The 22,620-nt window shown below is 41.2% G+C and overlaps 1 protein-coding gene across 4 annotated transcripts in view; it reads right to left on the bottom strand.

Annotated features, from left to right (window-relative positions):
* Positions 1-9,183: 9,183 nt before the first annotated feature.
* ELMOD1 (ELMO domain containing 1) overlaps positions 9,184-22,620 on the bottom strand; it is a 144,292-nt gene continuing 130,855 nt past the window's right edge. For 3 of the 4 annotated variants that reach the window (XM_069759131.1, XM_069759132.1, XM_069759130.1), the window contains 3 exons: positions 19,627-19,677; positions 15,537-15,670; positions 13,870-14,200 (listed from right to left, as the gene is read on the bottom strand). In XM_069759131.1, coding sequence (XP_069615232.1) covers positions 14,028-14,200; positions 15,537-15,670; positions 19,627-19,677 — 358 coding nt within the window. In that variant the 3' untranslated portion in view covers positions 13,870-14,027. Of the gene's footprint in view, positions 14,201-15,536; positions 15,671-19,626; positions 19,678-22,620 lie in introns of all 4 variants that reach the window. The other variant, XM_069759129.1, reaches the window with a different exon arrangement.

Genomic DNA, 22,620 nt, shown 5'->3' with positions numbered 1-22,620 from the left:
GCTATGTCTGGATGTCAGGCATCCAGATGTAGCAGAGCTGGACTCGTTGTGGGACACTCGTTATTAAGGACTGCATCGGACCATGGAGTATTTGTGTTTATTATTTTTCTTTATTTTCAGGAGATCGATGGCATTGCATGGATTACCAGTATAATAAATATGGAAAAAATGTGTTTTATTTCATTAAAATACTTTAATCTGCATGTGTGTTTATTTACCCCTTTACAAATATTAGGATTAGTAATGGATAGGTATCATATTGAATCCTCTCCATTACTAAGCTGGCTTAATATCACCTTACAAAGGTGACATTAACCCCTTATTACCCCATATGCCACAGCTACAGGGCAATGGGAATAGACAGGCTAAGCACCAGAATTGGTGCATCTTAGAGATGCGCCATTTCTGGGGCAGCTGGTATTTGTAGCCAGGGAGAGCCAATATCCATGGCCTCCTTCCTAGGCTATGAATATCAGCCCGCAGCTGTCTGCATAGCCTTTTCTATTAATTAAAGGGGGACCCCACGTAATTTTTTGGCGGGTCCCCCATTTTAATAGCCAGTAAAGGCTAAGTATACAGCTGCAGGCTGATATTCATAGCCTGGGAAGATCCATGGGTATTACCCACTTCTCAGGCTATAAACATCGACCCCAGCCACTGGCTTTCACTGTCTTGTGCAGAAAAATGTGCGGGAGCCCACGTCATTTACAAAAAAAAAAATTATAAACAGATATTGCATTTAAGGCCAGGATCACACTTGCAAGAAACTCGCACAAGTCTTGCACCTCAGTACCCGGCACTCGGACTGGAGCGTTCAGCTGCATAGAAATACATGCACACTCTGGTCCTGAGTGCCAGCGGCAGTGCCGGGTATTAAGGCACTGTGTGATCCCGGCCTTACTCTTTATTACCATTTTATTATGTTTATTACTAAACATCGGACTTGGTATTATCTATAGATATATCTATACCAGGGATTCAAGCTTCAGGAGGCTAATTTGCATATTCCAGGTGCCTTCTGGGAGAAGCGAAGTCTCCCTAAGCTAGAAGATCGTTGGGTACAGCCGGGACCAGCTGCTTCGAAAGCATCACCAAACCATTTTTGCCTGTAGGACATTATTGCAAGAGAGCTTGGCTGAGTAGATTACACAAGAAGGAAAACACACAGCAAGTCAGCAGGATCTAGGAGCAACATGGCAGATGTGACAACCTACATGGTGAGCTGCAGCATGTGCTACATGTTCACAGATCGACCAGAAGAAGAATCCAATTTCACCTGTCAGAAGTGTAGACTAGTGGCCCTTTTAGAAGAAAAGGTGCGGGGTCTGGAAGAAAGAATAGCAACTTTGAAACTCATCAAAGAGAATGAAGACTTTCTAGACAGAACAGAAGCATCTCTACTGGTCACAGAAGGTGCAAAAAGTGTCAGAGAACCTCCAAAAGCAGATGAGTGGAAGCATGTGACCAAAAGAAGCAAGAAGACCATGGAGAAATCACCAACCACACAACTGAAGAACCGATATCAAATCTTTGTAGAGGATGAAGATGGCACACCTAAGAATGAAGCAATACCAGCAAGCAAAAAAGAAAAGGGCACACAGCAACAAGTGACAGCAAAAAGTACAGCCAAGAAGCAACGAAGAGTGGTGGTGGTGGGAGACTCACTACTGAGAGGCACCGAAGCAGCCATCTGCAGACCGGACATAACTGCAAGAGAAGTATGCTGCCTTCCAGGTGCGATGATCAAGGATGTGACCGATAGGATACCAAAGCTCTTCAGCTCCAAGTACGTCCACCCATTTCTTCTGATACATGTTGGCACCAATGACACGGCAAGGAAGGACCTACCGACAATCTGCAAGGACTTTGAAGAGTTGGGGAAGAAAGTAAAGGAACTGGATGCACAGGTAGTTTTTTCTTCTATCCTTCCAGTAGACGGGCATGGCACCAGGAGATGGAACAGGATCCTTGATGCAAATAACTGGCTAAGACGATGGTGCAGACAACAAGGATTTGGATTCCTGGACCACGGTGTGAATTACTGGTATGATGGACTCCTCGCCAGAGACGGACTACACCTCAACAAACCTGGGAAACACACATTCGCCAGAAGACTCGCTACACTCATCAGGAGGGCGTTAAACTAGAAGAAGAGGGGACGGGAAGAAAAACATTAGACTCGAACAAAGACGACCCAGGAAAACATACTCAGAAGGGAGGTAAGAACATTTCTAAAACAATCCACAGTGAGGAGATTGGAACAAAACAAAATCCTCTAAACTGCATGCTCGCAAACGCCAGAAGCCTGACAAACAAGATGGAAGAACTAGAAGCAGAAATATCTACAGGTAACTTTGACATAGTGGGAATAACCGAGACATGGTTAGATGAAAGCTATGACTGGGCAGTTAACTTACAGGGTTACAGTCTGTTTAGAAAGGATCGTAAAAATCGGAGAGGAGGAGGGGTTTGTCTCTATGTAAAGTCTTGTCTAAAGTCCACTTTAAGGGAGGATATTAGCGAAGGGAATGAGGATGTCGAGTCCATATGGGTTGAAATTCATGGAGGGAAAAATGGTAACAAAATTCTCATTGGGGTCTGTTACAAACCCCCAAATATAACAGAAAGCATGGAAAGTCTACTTCTAAAGCAGATAGATGAAGCTGCAACCCATAATGAGGTCCTGGTTATGGGGGACTTTAACTACCCGGATATTAACTGGGAAACAGAAACCTGTGAAACCCATAAAGGCAACAGGTTTCTGCTAATAACCAAGAAAAATTATCTTTCACAATTGGTGCAGAATCCAACCAGAGGAGCAGCACTTTTAGACCTAATACTATCTAATAGACCTGACAGAATAACAAATCTGCAGGTGGTTGGGCATTTAGGAAATAGCGACCACAATATTGTGCAGTTTCACCTGTCTTTCACTAGGGGGACTTGTCAGGGAGTCACAAAAACATTGAACTTTAGGAAGGCAAAGTTTGAACAGCTTAGAGATGCCCTTAATCTGGTAGACTGGGACAATATCCTCAGAAATGAGAATACAGATAATAAATGGGAAATGTTTAAGAACATCCTAAATAGGCAGTGTAAGCGGTTTATACCTTGTGGGAATAAAAGGACTAGAAATAGGAAAAACCCAATGTGGCTAAACAAAGAAGTAAGACAGGCAATTAACAGTAAAAAGAAAGCATTTGCACTACTAAAGCAGGATGGCACCATTGAAGCTCTAAAAAACTATAGGGAGAAAAATACTTTATCTAAAAAACTAATTAAAGCTGCCAAAAAGGAAACAGAGAAGCACATTGCTAAGGAGAGTAAAACTAATCCCAAACTGTTCTTCAACTATATCAATAGTAAAAGAATAAAAACTGAAAATGTAGGCCCCTTAAAAAATAGTGAGGAAAGAATGGTTGTAGATGACGAGGAAAAAGCTAACATATTAAACACCTTCTTCTCCACGGTATTCACGGTGGAAAATGAAATGCTAGGTGAAATCCCAAGAAACAATGAAAACCCTATATTAAGGGTCACCAATCTAACCCAAGAAGAGGTGCGAAACCGGCTAAATAAGATTAAAATAGATAAATCTCCGGGTCCGGATGGCATACACCCACGAGTACTAAGAGAACTAAGTAATGTAATAGATAAACCATTATTTCTTATTTTTAGTGACTCTATAGCGACAGGGTCTGTTCCGCAGGACTGGCGCATAGCAAATGTGGTGCCAATATTCAAAAAGGGCTCTAAAAGTGAACCTGGAAATTATAGGCCAGTAAGTCTAACCTCTATTGTTGGTAAAATATTTGAAGGGTTTCTGAGGGATGTTATTCTGGATTATCTCAATGAGAATAACTGTTTAACTCCATATCAGCATGGGTTTATGAGAAATCGCTCCTGTCAAACCAATCTAATCAGTTTTTATGAAGAGGTAAGCTATAGGCTGGACCACGGTGAGTCATTGGACGTGGTATATCTCGATTTTTCCAAAGCGTTTGATACCGTGCCGCACAAGAGGTTGGTACACAAAATGAGAATGCTTGGTCTGGGGGAAAATGTGTGTAAATGGGTTAGTAACTGGCTTAGTGATAGAAAGCAGAGGGTGGTTATAAATGGTATAGTCTCTAACTGGGTCGCTGTGACCAGTGGGGTACCGCAGGGGTCAGTATTGGGACCTGTTCTCTTCAACATATTCATTAATGATCTGGTAGAAGGTTTACACAGTAAAATATCGATTTTTGCAGATGATACAAAACTATGTAAAGCAGTTAATACAAGAGAAGATAGTATTCTGCTACAGATGGATCTGGATAAGTTGGAAACTTGGGCTGAAAGGTGGCAGATGAGGTTTAACAATGATAAATGTAAGGTTATACACATGGGAAGAGGGAATCAATATCACCATTACACACTGAACGGGAAACCACTGGGTAAATCTGACAGGGAGAAGGACTTGGGGATCCTAGTTAATGATAAACTTACCTGGAGCAGCCAGTGCCAGGCAGCAGCTGCCAAGGCAAACAGGATCATGGGGTGCATTAAAAGAGGTCTGGATACACATGATGAGAGCATTATACTGCCTCTGTACAAATCCCTAGTTAGACCGCACATGGAGTACTGTGTCCAGTTTTGGGCACCGGTGCTCAGGAAGGATATAATGGAACTAGAGAGAGTACAAAGGAGGGCAACAAAATTAATAAAGGGGATGGGAGAACTACAATACCCAGATAGATTAGCGAAATTAGGATTATTTAGTCTAGAAAAAAGACGACTGAGGGGCGATCTAATAACCATGTATAAGTATATAAGGGGACAATACAAATATCTCGCTGAGGATCTGTTTATACCAAGGAAGGTGACGGGCACAAGGGGGCATTCTTTGCGTCTGGAGGAGAGAAGGTTTTTCCACCAACATAGAAGAGGATTCTTTACTGTTAGGGCAGTGAGAATCTGGAATTGCTTGCCTGAGGAGGTGGTGATGGCGAACTCAGTCGAGGGGTTCAAGAGAGGCCTGGATGTCTTCCTGGAGCAGAACAATATTGTATCATACAATTATTAGGTTCTGTAGAAGGACGTAGATCTGGGTATTTATTATGATGGAATATAGGCTGAACTGGATGGACAAATGTCTTTTTTCGGCCTTACTATGTTACTATGTTACTACCCCCATCAGTCATGCTTGAGATCAGTGTTGTACAGTGGCATATTACTGCATTGGGGGGGGGTATTGTAATGGATTTTCACTGCTCACAGGTGATGCTGTTTGATAAAATACTTACAGGTTCAGCGGCCCATGAAATATGTGATGTTTCTAATCACCCGTCACCCAGAATACAAAACACATACTGATGGGTAGACAGCAGAGTACCATCAAGGGAAGCTAGAGAACTAAAATAAACAGATATTAAAAGAGTGGTCCATTCTGGACAATCCCTGCTTGATCACGGGGTAACCTTCAGCTGTAATCAACTTGCCTGCAGACCCCCCACAGGGAAAATAAGCATTAAAATTAGAGCTGGGTGAAGTACAGTAAAGTTCTGGATATGTACAGAACACCTAGTGTCCATTCACGGCCCCGAACATTGGCTGCTTCCCACACTGCCAAGTGTGTTACCACTCGAGAAATACTGGCAGCTCTGATCGGTGATCAGTTAGTTACCGCCGGTTAGAGAGCTGCAGTTCCCATGCTGTCAGATGACAGCATGAGCCAACAGCTGTGACCGGCGGTAACAGGCATCGGTTGATGAGAGTGCTACTCTCATCAGCGTATGCCTGCTCATCGCTATCCATGCCAGCCGGCTCACATTGACACAGGAGCGTAATCACATTCCTGCAGTGTGTAGCATTCAGCTGCCATGAGAAAGTTGACCGAAGTTCATAGCTGATGAACCCCGGAAACCTCACTTATGACACCGCTCGCTGCGTGATAAAGTGAGATGACCGGAGTTCATCAGCTATGAACTTCAGGGACCTTGTTCACGTCTCCGCAAGGCACTGATGCTTTGCTATCTCAAGCAGCTCAGTGTCTCTGCTGGATGCCAGGCTTAACGGTCACGTCATGCCAATTTTAGGCAAGGCATCTAGATGTAGCAGAGTTGAACTGGTCGAGGGACAAATTGATTATCTTCTTGTTGGACAAGTGAGGATTATGGTGTTTTTTTATGTTATGTCTTTTACAGGGGACATTAGGTGTAAAGGTGAGTATAACTTTGCTTTTTCATTTTTATTTAAAAAAAAAGGTGTCTGTGTCTTTATTTCAATTAAAGGACTTTACTCTTGGTGTCTTTATTGACTATGGGGTTAGTAATGGGGGAGTCTTATAGACGTCTCTCCATTATTAACCTGTGGGCTTGATGTCAGCTGACATTACAAAGCTGATATCAACCCTACAACTATTACCCAACTTGCCACGGCACCAGGGAAAATGGGAAAAGCGAGGCCAAGCACCAGATTTGGCGCATCTTATTCATGCCGCATTTCTGGGGTGGCTGAGAGCTGATGTTTTTAGTTTGGGAGCCAATATTCATGGCTCTTTCCTAGGTTATTAATATCAGCCGACAACTGTCTGTTTAGCCTTTGCTGGTTCATGAGTATAGGGAGACCGCACATTGGTTTTTTGGAGGGTCTCCCCTATAATAACCAGTAAAGGCTCCCACCTTGACCACTGCAACATCCTTTTCTGCGGCCTCCCTGCTAACACCCTTGCACCTCTCCAGTTCATCCTTAACTCTGCTGCTCGACTAATCCATCTCTCTCCTCGCTACTCCTCTGCTTCCCCCTCTGCAAATCTCTTCACTGGCTCCCATTCCCTGAGTTTATCCAGTTCAAATTACTAATACTGACCTACAGAGCCATCCACAACCTGTCTCCTCCATATATCTCTGAACTAATCTCCCGATATCTTCCCTCTTGCAATCTCCGGTCCTCCCAAGACCTCCTTCTCTCCTCCACACTTATTCGCTCCTCATCCAAACGCCTCCAAGACTTCTCCAGAATATCCCCCATCCTCTGGAATTCTCTGCCCTAACGCGTCCGACTATCAACCACATTCGGATCCTTCAGACGGAACCTGAAAACCCACCTCTTCAGGAAAGCTTACAGCCTGCACTGACCCCGCTGCCTCCTCATCACTACCGAAGCGACCGCCTCACCAACACCGGAGCTCCTGCAACCCTCAACCTATTGTCTCCTTCCCCATAATCCTGTAGAATGTAAGACTGCAAGGGCAGGGTCCTCGCCCCTCTGTATCAGTCTGTCATAGTTAGTTTGTTTACTGTAAGTGATATCTGTAATTTGTATGTAACCCCTTCTCATGTACAGCACCATGGAATCAATGGTGCTATATAAATAATAATATTAATAATAATAATAAAGGCTAAGCAAACAGCTGTAAGCTGATATGATAGCCTGGGAACTGATAGCCTGGGAACCTTTAAGGCTATTGGCTCCTTCAAGGAATATTAAAATTAGCCCGCAGCCATTGGCGTTCCCTCTGCTGCTTATGAAAATTAAGGAGCACCCGCATGCATTTTTTTAAATTTATTAACAAGAACAGTAGGGTCACATCATAGTAACTGTTTCGCTTGCTTTGCAAGTGCCAATGCTGGACTGATAAACGCCCACGAGTCCAGCACTCCACATTCAACAGTCTGGCACTGCAGCTACCATGAGGCCTAGTGGCTTGAACTCAGGTAACATTTCAGGTTACCAGAGTTCACAGCCACCGGGTCTTCTGGCAGCTTTGAGGCCCGGAAACCTCATTGTTACTGGCGTTTCCAACTTCTGGAACATGAGAAGGCTGTGAACTAAGGTTACCTTCAGTGTGTATTTTACTGTACCTGTTAATAAAAAAAAATAAAAAAATGCCATAGCATCACCTGTAATTTTCATAAGCAGCAGACTGAAAGCCAATGACTTGGGGGCTGATGTGAATATTCTGGGAACGGGCCAATAGCCATAAAAGGTCCGAGGCTATTAATATCAGTTCACAGCTGAAACAAACAAAAAAATAAAAGACAGTGACGGCGCTCCACGCCATCTGGCTCACACTGAGACAGGAGCGGAATTACGCTGCTGCAGTGTGCAGAGTTGAGCTGCTGAGAAAGGTCACCAGAGTTCATGGCTGATGAGCCCAAGTCACCTCACTGAAGTCAGCGCTAGCGCTGTGAGAAAGCTCTCACGCAGCCCGCGGTGCTGTAAGTGAGGTGACTGGAGTTCATCATATAAAGCCGACAGCTGTTGGTTTTGCCTGCACTTGTTATCAAAAATAGAAGAGACCCCAAGTCATATTTTGTTTTATTTCTAGCACAGTCACTGGTTAATGAATACTCATCATTGCACGCCTGCTCTCACTGCTATCAGCGAAAGCAGGCGCACGCTGATGAGAGTAGTACTGTCATCATCTGACACCTGTAACCAGTGGTAAACTTTTTACCGCCAGTCACAGCTGCTGGTTCACATGCTGTCATCTGACCGGCAGTAATGATATGTTTTTTTCTGAGCTGAAAGACGCAGTAATTCCTGTGCTCAAGCAAAATGTGACAGCTGAAACAGTCACCAGTACCGCCCACTGCACCAATTTCCCCGGCGAGAGAAAACCAGGAAAATGGCGCACAACGACGCCATCAATATGGAGGAGACTCATAGGTCCTGTACTTCATGGCTGCTGCATAAATTGGAAAATATGGGTAAAACTGAAAAACGTTTAACCTTAAAAGATCACATAAGAAGTCCTAGAGAACATCTCAATCATGGCTATTCTTGAAGGAAAAGATTAAAGCTTTTAAAGGGGTTGTTTCAAAGGAGGCATTGTACATACGCTAGAAAGATCTTATGCTGTCAAGAGAACAGGGGTCCTTTGAACCTCTTCCATTGATTTTATGGTAGTTACTGGACAGATGTCCCCCTCCAGTGAGGTCTAGCAGAGTTATGAGTTGTCCTCTCAGATCTCCAGAGAGCAGCTGTAATATGTGGCTGAACCTGGCAGCAAGTGTTCAATATCCTGCAGCACCATCACAGGGGAAATTAAGTATTAGACAGTTTTTACTAATGTGTGTACTCTATGTAATTCATGGATGTAATGAAATCTGCAGAATAAGAGAAGGTGTTTGGAGCAGCTTTTTGCAGAAAACTCCATTGATTTATCAAGGCAAGAAAATAAAGCAAACTAAAGGCAAATTTATTTGGAACGTCATGAGATTTATTCAAGTGATTTCACAATTAGAAGCCTGAAATTTAAAAAAAAAAAATGAATTCTAGTAAATGAGATCACAGTCGAATGACAGCATATTCAAAAACGATGCAACATTCAGTAAAAAGGCATGAATATGAGCAAAATATAAAGCCGTCCTCTGTGTCATGGGAGAAACCTGTGCATGTGTCAACCACTGCCACATTGTTACACTGCGATGAATGGGCTGTAAAAAGGAACTACCTAGGTAACATTACAGAAAATGTTTCTCGATATATTTGCTGCCTTTGTTGTCTATGGATTAAATAGCAATTCCATCTATTTTTTTTCCATTTGTACAGCACAGTATAGAAGAAGCCCCCACGTAAAATGATACTGTGCAGTAGAAAGCTCAGTTCTGCTCACATCCATTCTTAAAACAAGTATCACGTTCATTTTTTGCAGCGGAATAAATTGGGGGGAAAATGGTTTTGAGTCACACCTAATACCCATAGGATTAATATCTAAAAAGTCTTCCGAGTGCAAGGTCCGAGAGGATGGTGCACCAAAGGAAATTTGTGGAGAGGCAAGGGTGGACACCAAAAGTGAGCAATTACATTTGAGCTTTGCTGGTCCAGTGTCCAGTCCAGTCTTCTGTGGCAGTTGGACTTCTTGGACCGAGCATCCTGGGCGAGTCTTGCGCTTACTAGACTGTGCAACGTCATAATGTGACGGAGTGACACACGTAATAATGGCAAGTAAGGCCTACTGACTAGCCAGAAGATGCCGGGTTCAGACGTGAAGGCCGTTGACCATGGCAGCACGAATCGATTGCTTATCTCAAGGATCTACCTTTACCTTTCTGCAAATTTCCTTTGAAACCCTCAGTTTTTTCACCATACAAATACAATACATTATCATGACATGCTAGCAAGCAAAACCCTCAACAGGACGCAATACAGACCACAAACATTTGGGTGTCTGCTTTTAGGCACATATAGCATAAGACAGTATCACAAAAACATTTTTTTATCAAGGCTGGTAATCTTGTGATCTTCATCTAGGGCAGTGTTCCCCAAGTTTGGTCCTCAAGAGCCACCAACGGGTCATGTTTTCAGGATTTCCTTAGTAATGCCCAGGTGAGAACTCCATAATCTAGACAGGCAACAATTCCATCACCTGGGCCATACTAAGGAAACACGACCTGTTGGTGGCTCTTGAGGACTGGAGTTGGGGAACACTGATCTAGGGGTAAGATGAACCAAGAGGCTACACATAAGGAAGGACACATCTGTACTTTGCACGGTGGTTTACTGGCTTACCCTTATAATGGCATGCAACACAGCAGAAGTCTCCAACCAGAAACTTTCCAGCTGTAGAAAAGCGGCATCTCCCAGTATGCCCCAACAGACTCTGTCTGTATAGTATCCATATAGTAAAATGGATGTAATAAAACATCGCCACTATATAGGAAGATATTCGTCCAATTTAAGATACCACTGATCTTTAATGGAGAAGCGCCTGGATTCTCCCAGACAAAGGGCTCCAAGGTCCTTTCCCCTTATTGCTCCATCTCTTATTACATTATCTTTAATAACATTATTGAAATTGTTCCTCAGCTTTCAAAAATAGGAGAAATGTTTTTGAAGTAAGCAAATATAAAAAAAGTTTGTTTGGAAAATAGATTGCTTTACATCAAAATTTTCTTATGAAGAGTTTGTATTCTGACAAAATAGATGATTTATCCATAAAAGTGTCATAGATATATTATACTCTGATACATACTGAGAGTTTATTAGTTTAAAACTCAGTAATTCCAGAAAGAAAATCATTATCAGAGATTATCTAAACTTTGACTTCCTCCTTGACTGGGGAGAAGAAAATCCCACTAATTAACCAGTACATTTTAATTAGGCCTTATTTATATGGATTGTTCACATGTTTAACTTTCTGTATTTGTGAAGTAAGATCGAGACCCCTGAGGTTGTCCTAAACCAAACCTTCAAAATCACAGACCCATATGGTTTTGTAATGCAACACAAAACATAAGTAACATCTATGGGACCGAAAGATTTCTTGCCTATAGCCTGTCTTTTAGGGAAATACAGGTTGAGCTTTTCCGGTTAGACCTCAAGGGCGGGACAAACTTTGTAAGTGCCCAAGATGGAGGGTTCAAATATATCTCACCGCTCTCGGTGTTTCACTTTCAGGATGTAGAACATACTCATTTCTCTCCATGCCTGTGCAAGGCTGGTTGTCAACCTTATATCTGTAGATTGGGTCTAGTGGGTCCTGTAGTTCCTCCTCAAGCTCAATCCCAGTCTCCTTCGTTGGCACCACAAATGGCCTACGGTTTAGCTTTACTCTGTCCAACTCAACTATTTTATTGGGATATATGCGTTACCAATTGTATCAGGCATCAAATAAGTTACCGTAATTAACTTTTCATCAGAATTATGAAAGTTAATAAAGTCAGGAACCACCCAAGTCTTAAGTTTTAAAATAAATTCCCACATACCAAAATCTGCTATGCTTCAAGTTGCTGGGGTTATCACATGGAACACATTATTTGTTCCATAAGTCAGAATACTCTTTTTATTTCATTTTTGTTTTTATGCAATAAAGTATATTAGACTAATTCAAAATAACACGATCCAAATATTTGGGTGGTTCCTGACATTTGGCTCACACTGTATCTTGAGTAGTTCCATCAATGGGAACCTGTCGCCAGAAATAAAGCTGCTAACCTGCAGATATGTGGTAAAACTGCAGATTTAACAGCATTATTATGCTGCCCGAGGCTTGCATGCAGCTTAATGCAGCGGGGAGAAAAGTAACTTTGAATACCGAATGCTGGCGGGGAGAACAGTCATGGATGCGGGGGCAGCACCGGTTCAGTCACCACTGAGTATATAGAGCGGCCGCTGTACCACACCCCCGGCGGTGACTGAAACTGGATCCACGTTGAAGCTGGCTCTTGGTCAGGACCGGAGAGCGCGGTTTCAGCGGCCGCTCTGCATACTCAGAGCAGTGACTGAACTGGCGCCGTCCCCGCATTCCATGACTGAATACCGAATACTGGCGGGGACAATAAAGTTCATTTTCTCCCTGCTCCATACGGCTGCGTGAAGGCACCAGGCAGCATCATAATGAAAATCTTATCGAACTAAGGTATACATTATCCATTCTATTATCCCTTTTATTTTTTACAAGGTCTCAAAAATGCAAATTATTGTACAATGAGCGTTAAAATACGTTTTATATGGGGTTCTACACAGAAATTGAGGAGACAATGTGGCTGTCAGCCATAATGGCTCAGAAGAAGCGGCTGTCAGCCACATTGTCTCCTCAATCTCTGTTTGGAACCGCAAATAAAACTTATTTTAACGCACAGTGGTGAGTGTCCCATTTTCTCCTTACATTACTATTGGAGCACCATTGAGACGGTTAATAAGCTGCTGAGTCTAGTTCGTTTCATCATTGCTGTTTCAAAGCACACAATGTGAATGAAAGCAGTGCTGGATTCCTGTCACTAACTGACGTCGCACTAGGTCAACTAATCAAAAGAAGATCTGAGGATTCCAAAAGGTTAGCAGTGATATTTCAGGACGTGCACAGAGACTCACACTGACCCTGGTGCTCGTACATCTCTACAATGCCCCATCTTGTTTATACTCTCTATATTCTCAATTACAGATCTGTAAACCATTTCCTAATACTAGCACGCACAAGCAGATACTTGGCCATCGCAGATTACCCCGATGGCTGACAGACCGGACGATCTCTTGCTCCAATAAAGACTTGACATTGGGGTTTTTGTTTCGGCAAATGCATTTTTTTGTACAAAGGAACCCCTGAAGTTACACTTCTCATATGGAGTCCAGCTACTGGGTCACCACTGATCAACTTAGACACTCGTGTTCAATTGCCAGCCCTGGGACATAACGTATTACATGGTGACTTCTGAAATCAATGGACTGTTTGTGTGATGTATGGATGTACTAAGTCCTCCAGAGTGAGAGGCATCATATGATCTGGTCAATAGATGAGCGTCCTGGACACGGACTTTCCCTTTAAGAAACTTCCAAATGGTGAATTAGAAAATGGGCTTTTCTAAACTAGAGCTCAAAAGTAAGTTGCCTCATGCCAATGCGTTTTGACATAGGCAACTTTTTATATACATTTCAACCATTAATTTAGTAATATATTTTCAATCACTTTATTATGAAACTGTAAACCATCTGCTACATGTAATCAAAGTGCACTGAGACCATAAAATGGCCACCAAGAATACTCAACTTGGAGAGCATGGCGGGGAGGGAGGAATTTACACTTAGTCCTTTCGAAACTTGCCATTTTGCTCTAAGCTCTTCATATTAACACTTTTTTTGGAATTGCTACCTTCTTATGACACATCTAGAAGCAATGTATATACAGTATATATAGTAAAGACAATTCAATGATGTAAACGTAGCATCAGGTCAGTAGAAATATTAGGGATCATAAAATGCTTACAGTACAAGAGCTGGCTCGGTCAGACATTAACCTATGGTAAATGGTACAAACACAAGTCGTCAATGCTGAACTATGAGAACAAAAATAAAATCTAAAAAAATAGAAACCTCATGTCAGATGAAAATATAACACTGCGTAACCCGCAATATGCGCAACCATCAAATGAGCAAATCCCAAGGTGCCTAAAAGCCTTTGGATTTTATATTTCAGAATCAAAACAGAGATGAGTACTTTACCAAAAAAAGCATGCATACAATCGCTGTGGTCATACAGCACGGCCGCCATGATAATGGACACTATAGTGAGGCAGTGATCTGGGATTCTATCATGTAGATGACTACACATTGACCAAGCTTTCCGAGGCCGCGAAATGGGGACACAAAGCCATGTCCGTCTTCTGGAGCTGCTTTAAGATACGCTTGTGAAACTTGTTGCGGACGCGATTGAATTCCATTATGTCCAAGGGATCTTCGTCAATCCAAAATTTGTGAAACTCGTGCATGAGAAAACCTAGGGCGAAATATTTCAAAATTGTTAAGTTCACATAAAGAGATGCAGGTTCTCAAAATTGGAGATGTGTGTGCTGAAGTCGGGATCATGAGGGTTAGATACTTTTTTTCTGGACCTCTATTTAGTCAGCTTTTAACCAATCAGAAATCAATGATTAAGTGGATTGAATCCCATTGCAAATGAGTGAAGACAGACTTGACAACACCATAGATCAGGCTGTAAACGGTGTGGAAATTCAGAAGCAAGTGTTCAATATTCCTGCAGCGCTACCGCAGGAGAAAAGAAGCTTTACATGGTATCCAATAAAATTTATAGGCTCCCTGTGTAAAACAATATTGGTTCTTCAAATTAGGACTGACATAATCAGTCAAGTTATAGCCTTTTATGAATACCCTGGTAACAGGATTAATTACTCTAAGGGTACCGTCACACAGTGACATTTTGATCGCTACGACGGCACGATCCGTGACGCTCCAGCATCGTAACAATATCGCTCCAGCGTCGTAGACTGCTGTCACACTTTGCAATGTACGACGCTGGAGCGATAATTTCATGACGTATGTGCGATGTAGAAGCCGTTGGTTACTATGCGCACATCGTATACAATATCGTGCACACCTTTGTTACACCATGCGATCATGCCGCCACAGCGGGACACTAGACGACGAAATAAAGTTTCAAACGATCTGCTACGACGTACGATTCTCAGCGGGGTCCCTGATCGCAGGAGCGTGTCAGACACAGCGAGATCGCTGGAACGTCACAGATATATCGCTGGAACGTCACAAATCGTGCCGTCGTAGCGATCAAAATGCCACTGTGTGACGGTACCCTAAGGCAAAGTAAAAGGATGAGCTATCATTCATTCAATCCTTTTCCTCATGGCAATTAGAAATCTTTACTGCTGATTGCCACTTGTGGTACCTATGTTGGCAGACTAAGCTTCCTAAATACCTTAGGGTGAAACATAGGTTACCCATAAGCAAATGCATTAAGCACTGAATCTACGAGATGTTAGTTTATTTATTAATCCTAATTTATTTCTCACACTGTTTCTAACCCATATTACCGACTTTGTCTAATAAACCTCCTCTCCGTTAGCCTTTCCCTAGCCACTGCCCATTTAGGTTAAAAGACACTGGAATTCACCTTTGGTATATATTTTAATATGTAAAAAGTTTTATCCTGGCAGCATCATTTTACAAATTATGTTCTTTCATGATTTTTATTTAGATATTGGCAAAAAAAAAAAACACAAAACCTCAGACAAGAAAAAAACCCTCTATAATTTATAGCCCAGAACAGCAGAAATACAAAGGTGTTCATAAACACTTACAGAACGTTTGTTGGAAGTGATGCAAGGACGGAGCTTCTGGGGCCACATTGTACAGATGTGTCTTCAGGGCCCCACTTACCAGCAGGTTGTAGGCCAGGTCGGTAATGTTAATCCCAACAATGGCAAATGAGTATCTGTGTGATGATTAAAGAGTAAAAGAGTTATACATAGCATAACTAAATAAGTGACCAGGCTTGTGTCGGTTTCTTTTTGCATTTTTTTTTCTTTTATGACTTTATATTACGGTAATTATGTTTATGGTTTTGAAAAAAATCCAAGTCAGGCAAATTCATGAATACAAGACACATATAAGAACAAATAATTGATGCATTGGCCACGTATATAACTGGACTAACTGCCTTAGTAAAGGGAATGTGTCAGCCGAAAATTACCGTACTTATTGTGTAAATCATTTTTTATGTGTTTAATTTTTTTTTTTTACTTAGTATTTTTTTCCCATATTACAATATTAAAAATAAAAATGTTGCTATTTTAACAATGGTCATTGTTTTCTTTTTTTAGCTTCCCGTTTCAGGAAATAACACATGTACATTTGCCACAATGAACAGACTCTGACCCTAATTTTTGCATTGATTCATCCAATGAGTGTGTGCGAAGGTCATTGTGAAGGGAAGGGGAGGAGGTCAGCTTTGATCTGATTGGTGGATCCTGTGTTATCAGCGGTGAATAGAAGTGTTACCTGTCATCGTAATAATGTCTCTGATGATAAGGAAAGTGCTGTAAACTCTTCCTGAAAGTAAGAGTCTACAATTCCCAAATCTTCAGTGTGAATATTGCAAGATTACTAATTTTACTTTTAACCACTTCTCGCAAATGGACGCAACTGTATGTCCATATTAAGGCTCATTTGTGTCTGATAAATGGCAAGACATTGGAGTTGTGCTACTGCCATTGGCTTCAGGAGCCGTCTGTTACACATAACCAGTAGTGTTGAGTGACCGTGTTCCGATATAGTGTTATCGGAGTATAGCAAGGGCTTGAGTAATAGTTAGAGTCCCCGCTGCTGCATGATTTGCAGCTGTTAATTAGGCAATCCCTGCATGTGTTGCGGCGTGAATCATGCAGCCACGGGAGCTTAAGTATATTACTCGAGCCACCCACAATACTCGGATAACACCAGAGCATGCTTGCTCATCACTAATAGCCAGGCTCCTGCTGCATGTGCCGAGACCGGACATAGCGCCTATTTTAACATTTTAAACCTTCATATGTCGTGATCAGCAGTGATCACGACACGTGAGGACTCCCTTTGTCACCCCTGCAGCCTAACTGCGAGGTGTCGATGGATCCTTTGGCAACATGGAATCCTGACAATGGTCTTCCTGTCTGCCATATACCTCAGCCTAATTCGTTTCCACCAGTAGTGGAACGGTTAGGCCACAGTCACACGTTCAGTATTTGGTCAGTTTTTTACCTCAGTGTTTGTAACCCAAAACCAGGAGTGGAACAAATAGAGGAAAAGTATAATAGAAACACGTCACCACTTCTGTATTTATCACCCACTCCTGGTCTTGGCTTACAAATACTGAGGTAAAAAACTCACCAATTACTCAAAATGTGAATAAGGCCTTAGTTGAAGACTGACATGAAATAATGTAATGTAGTAGAGAAGTAGATTGTAGTGTAATATTATCAATGTGATCGAAGAATCACAGGTTCAAATTACCTTATGGCGCTAGTAAGTATTGAAAAAAACATTTTTTAATTGGTATTGTCACAGAAAATAATAAAATTTATGAATCCACATGAGAGAGGATGTATTCACCCCCCTCCCTAGTGTCTGACACACAGAAGTACAGCAGGAAAAAGGGCTTACAATCTACAAATCTTTTTAGTAGATGAATTACACAGTTAACATTTGGGAAAGGAGTAAGATTGAGATTTATAGATTAGGGAGGAAGAGAAGTGGCAATCTTAATAAAAATGAAGGCAGCCCCTTTTAGGATAAAGGACCCCTGCAGTGAAAAAGGGAATGACTACTGTGCAAGGACAAGGGTATATAGATTGGACAGGTAGCTAAGACAGGAGGTTTTTTTTTCAAAAGGTTGGATAACAAAAGAACTTGTGTTTACACCTAGAAAGAGAAGTGAAAAAGGCTCTTTTGTCAAGAGGAAATACATTGTTCCCTTCAGGGTAAAATGTTATATATTGAATAGTGATGAGCGAGTATACTCATTGCTCAGGTGGTCTCCGAGTATTTGTTAGTGCTCAGAGATTTAGTTTTTGTTGAAGCAGATGCATGATTTTACGGCTGCTAGACAGCTTGAATACATGTGGGGATTCCCTAGCAACCAGGCAACCCCCACATGTATTCAGGCTGGCTGGCAGCCGTAAATCATGTAGCTGAGTTGACAAAAACGCAATCTCCGAGCACTAACAAATACTCGGAGACCATCCGAGCTTGCTCGGGTAAATCCGAGCAACAAGTATACTCGCTCATCACTAATATTGAAACCAGACTTATGTCTCTGAAAGAACGTTATGAATATTGGAGTTCGTATAAATCATATAGTAATGGGATAAACGGTACATTTTCAGCTTCAGGACAAATCGGGGAAGAAGATGCATATTTTTTCATAATTGTAACCCCTGCATATAAGCCACAAATCAATTGTAGGCAGATCGATGACAAGCGCCATGTCATGTTTGGTCTCTGGGAAATGGTAAAATCCTAATAACAAAATATGGCGGTGACCTTGAACTTCAGGAGTGAAGATATCAGATAACTTGAGAAATTCATAAAATCATGAAGGGCAGAGCACATTCCACAGCTCGGCCCATGTGAGGTCATGAAGGACGGGGGGTGTGGGTGTATGTTAGGTGCTGATAAAAGATCAAGACAAATTATAATCTGTTTTGTTGTAGAAAGATATAGTGTATTCCATGAATCCTGCGCGCTGGACGTTTTTCAATTGAAGCGCTCTCCTTTGCTAGATCGAATCATATCTGTGATCAGAATAGTACGTTTCTTTTTTTTTATCCGTTTAGTTTATTAAACTGTGTATGTTATATTGTTTTGTCCCCTTTATAAAAAAATATAAAAAAGATTTAACAAACACTGCCTATCGTCTTGGATTAAATATAAAATTTAACAGTTCTGTTCTTTTTGTTCTGTAACCCGCACCTTGAAGCCATATGCTACAAAAACCGGACTTCCAGTCAGCTTGTATAAAACACGAATGGTGGTGTCAGCAAGTAGTCTTTGGTTATAGTGGAGTTAGCCGTGACCATACTGGGGGTATATACACATATTCCTTGCACTGAAATCAGAGGTGCATATACCATACGCTCACTGTTAGTTTCCCGATAACTGTCCTGTTTGTGGAAATTGCCTGTGGACTCCTCCATTAAACGTAGGTCAATTGCATAATTTTCCGGATGAAAGGGGGCAGCAGAGAACTGTTCGTTTCAAAGATAACTGTGGGTGGGTTCAGTCACTAACCCCCTGGCTGCGAGCTTTAATAGGTATATATATATAATATATATATATATATATATATATATATATATATATATATATATATATATATATATATATATATATATATATATATATATATATATATATATAAATATACCCCATTATTCCCATTACCCTGCGAAGCCTGTTTTCACCTTCCTGACCAGGCCAATTTTTTCACTTTTGACCAGTCTCACTATATGCGGTTATAACTCTTGAACACTTCAATGGATCCCACGGATTCGGAGATTGTTTTCTCATGACATACTGTACTTCATGATAGTGGTAACATTTATTTGATATAACTTGCGTTTACTTATGAAAAAAGAGGAAAATTTGGCAAAAATTTAGAAATTTTCAAACTTTGAATTAAATAAGAGGTTATTTTCTGATGAGACGTTCCCTTTAATGTGGCTCTGAGCATCTGACGGACATGATGTTAGCTACACACTTCACATAGGCACAAAATAAATAAAAAAAATTACAGCAGGTAAATAATACATTGATGATGGTTTATAAGTACAAATATGAAAAAAAGGAAATACCGTACATATTGTTCGGTACCATGTATAGTTTAGAGACACTTCACATTTTCTGTTGTGGACATACCCAATAGCCTTGTCAAACTTTTTCATTTCCCATTCCATTTTATTGAATTTACTAGAAGAAAGAATATACCAGTTAACAAACCAAGAAGAATAGGTTGGAGACATATAAATACGTAAAGGTCCAGAGATGAGTGGGATGTGTAACCAACACATGAAGACACAAGTTTTACTGGTGCGGTTAAAAACCCCACAACAAATGTGGGAGTTTCCAGTTCTGGAAAATGTTTGTAGAAATGATTTCTTGGTATGTAATTGTTCTATCACAAGAAGACTTCCAAACTGGTAGATGTTCTGCCTTTAGGACATACACAATAGAAGACCCCATTTTGGAAACATTAACGTGGACCTGTCACCTGATTTCAAAGTACAAACTGCAAATATTAGTAAATAGATTTTTATCATTTATTTTTATTTTATTAGACCTGATGAGGCTAGTTTACTTACTTTGAAAATTCTGTCAGAATGTTTGCATAATCCTTAATAAACCTTTAACTCAATCTCTGTTTAGCTCGCCTGATTGGCGGCTCCTCAGTGTACCTCCTCCCTGCTGCTGCTGAAACCTCACATTGGTCAGTATAAGCTGCAGCTGTCAGTCGCGTTGGGTGGATGGAGACTAAATACACTTGGATAAGGATTCAGAAGATATTACATTCTACAGATTCTCAAAGTGCTTGTTTTAATAAGGTATTATACAGCAATTTGGACATTACGGTACACCGGCCTCCTCTAATGGAAGAGATCTCTATAATTAGGAGTACAGTTTGTATTGTGAAATCTGGTGACAGATCTGCTTTAAAATTTAAACATATTATGCTTCTTCTCTAGTGCCCTGCCCTGGTAGTACAGAACATGATTAGATGCAGGCTTTATTGGTAAGCCCTTAATCCGAAAAAAATAAAATTAAAAAAAATGACATATCCAACATATACCATACATGTATAGGATGCAAACACCCCTTTAATTATGCCATGAGATTGTAGCCACCACTGGAGAAAGTGATCTGATCATATCTTCTACTGACATTTTTTTAAGGACTTTCCTCGGTCCACCTGCGGCCACTGAAAATTTCAACTGTTCTAATGTGGCAACAGGACAACAAAGCATAGAAGGAGAAGAACAGGGTGACCGGCCTCAATAAGAGCAAGTTATTATGTAAAACGTTATATGGATATTGTCATTTATTTGATATGTAATGGCTGGAATTTTTCTAGGTATCCATGGTTATGACCACCCACATAGCGACAGTAAGTTAGCTCTTAGTGGTCGTAACCATGGATACCTAAGCTACTGCAATGGAGAAGACAAAAGCAGCTTATTACCGCTTCTGTCTTCTATTTTTCTCAATGAGTGCCATGTAGTACTGCCGATGTTTCTGTAGGATCTAGTGATCACATGATCACCGGGGTGCCTGAGATCATGCTGGGTGAGATCAAACTCAGATTAACTCTTCCAGTGACTTATTTCAAGGCTGTGGGCTGTTTTCCCCTATAAGGCTACTTTCACACTGGCGTTTTTTTTAATACGTCGCAATGCGTCGTTTAGGGGAAAAAACGCATCCTGCAAAGTTGTTTGCAGGATGCGTTTTTGCCCCATAGAGTTACATTACTGACGCATTGCGACGTATTGACACACGTCGCAACCGTCTTGCGACGGTTGCGCCGTGTTGTGGCGGACCGCCGGGAACAAAAAACGTTAAATGTAACGTTTTTTTGCAGCCGACGGACCGCTTTTTCCAACCACGCATGCGCGGCCGGAACTCCGCCCCCACCTCCCCGCACCTCACAATGGGGCAGCGGATGCGCCGGAGAAATGCATCTGCTGCACCCGTTGTGCAGCACAAGAAACGCTAGCGTCGAAATCTCGGCCCGACGCAATGCGACGGGCCGAATCCGACGCTAGTGTGAAAGTAGCCTAACCGGGGGTCTTATGGATGCACCAGTTACATTGGAAAAACACAATCAATAAAAGGAGAAAAAAAAGGTGCAAAAATACACACAAATAAAAGTAACACAAGGAAAAAGTCCCAACTAACAAAAAAAAAATCTGGAATTTTTTTCAGATAAAATACATTTTATTATATACATATTAAAACAAACCCTTCTCACATTAGGTATTCACTTGCCTGTAATAATCTGGACAATGCATATATTACTTTTTGCAAAAAATAAAAAAAAAAATGTAACAAAAGAACAGAACTATAAATTGCTTTTTTTATGTTTGCATTTAAAAAAAAAATTATATCAATTACGGTGAAATTTATATAAACCCCCAAACACAATTTGTCCTGCATAAAAAGTCTTATACATCCAAATTAGTGGGGTAAAAAAACTAAAATTGTGACTTTGCAGAGGCAAAAATGCTTAAAGGGAACCTGTCATGTTGTACATGCAGTCCAATTTGTGGACAGTACGATATAAAAAAGAAGCAGAGCAGAAAAGAGTTATTGTTTAGGGGGAAAATATTCAGTATAAACTTGCATTTCATTCAAAGAAATCCTTGGTGTTTGCATGTAGGAGTCAAGTGGGTAGTCCTAGTGTACAGTCATAGCGGGAAGCAGGACCGCCCACTGGACTCAAACATACAAACACCGGGGATTTCAATGAATGAAATGCAAGTTATAATTAAACTTTTCCGATTTGATCGGCTCCTCTTGTTCTATAACATCCTGCCTACAGATCTGATAGCATTTTCAACATGACAGGTTCCATTTCAGGCCCCTTCTGGTCTGGTTATAAAGGGGTTAGAGAGGTTTTTCAGGAAAGTTGGGATGCGCTTTATGGCAGTGTGACCCCTGGATCCCCAAGGATCGGTGACATAAAAGATCACATTGCTCCAGAGAGAGCCCAGACCAGGTCAATGTCTTACAGCAACACTTTTAGACACACAGCCCTCTGTAGCACTATAGCTCAGCCTCATACAACTAAAGACCACCAATATAAATTCTCAGAAAACCTCCGGAAACATCACAGAAATCATGTACGGAACTGAGACAAAC

This window comes from Ranitomeya imitator, chromosome 3, assembly GCF_032444005.1.
Source record: "Ranitomeya imitator isolate aRanImi1 chromosome 3, aRanImi1.pri, whole genome shotgun sequence".
In the NCBI taxonomy this organism is placed as follows: domain Eukaryota; kingdom Metazoa; phylum Chordata; class Amphibia; order Anura; family Dendrobatidae; genus Ranitomeya; species Ranitomeya imitator.
The sequence above is the reverse complement of the archived record's forward strand: the minus strand, read 5'-3'. Positions and strand labels throughout refer to the sequence as shown.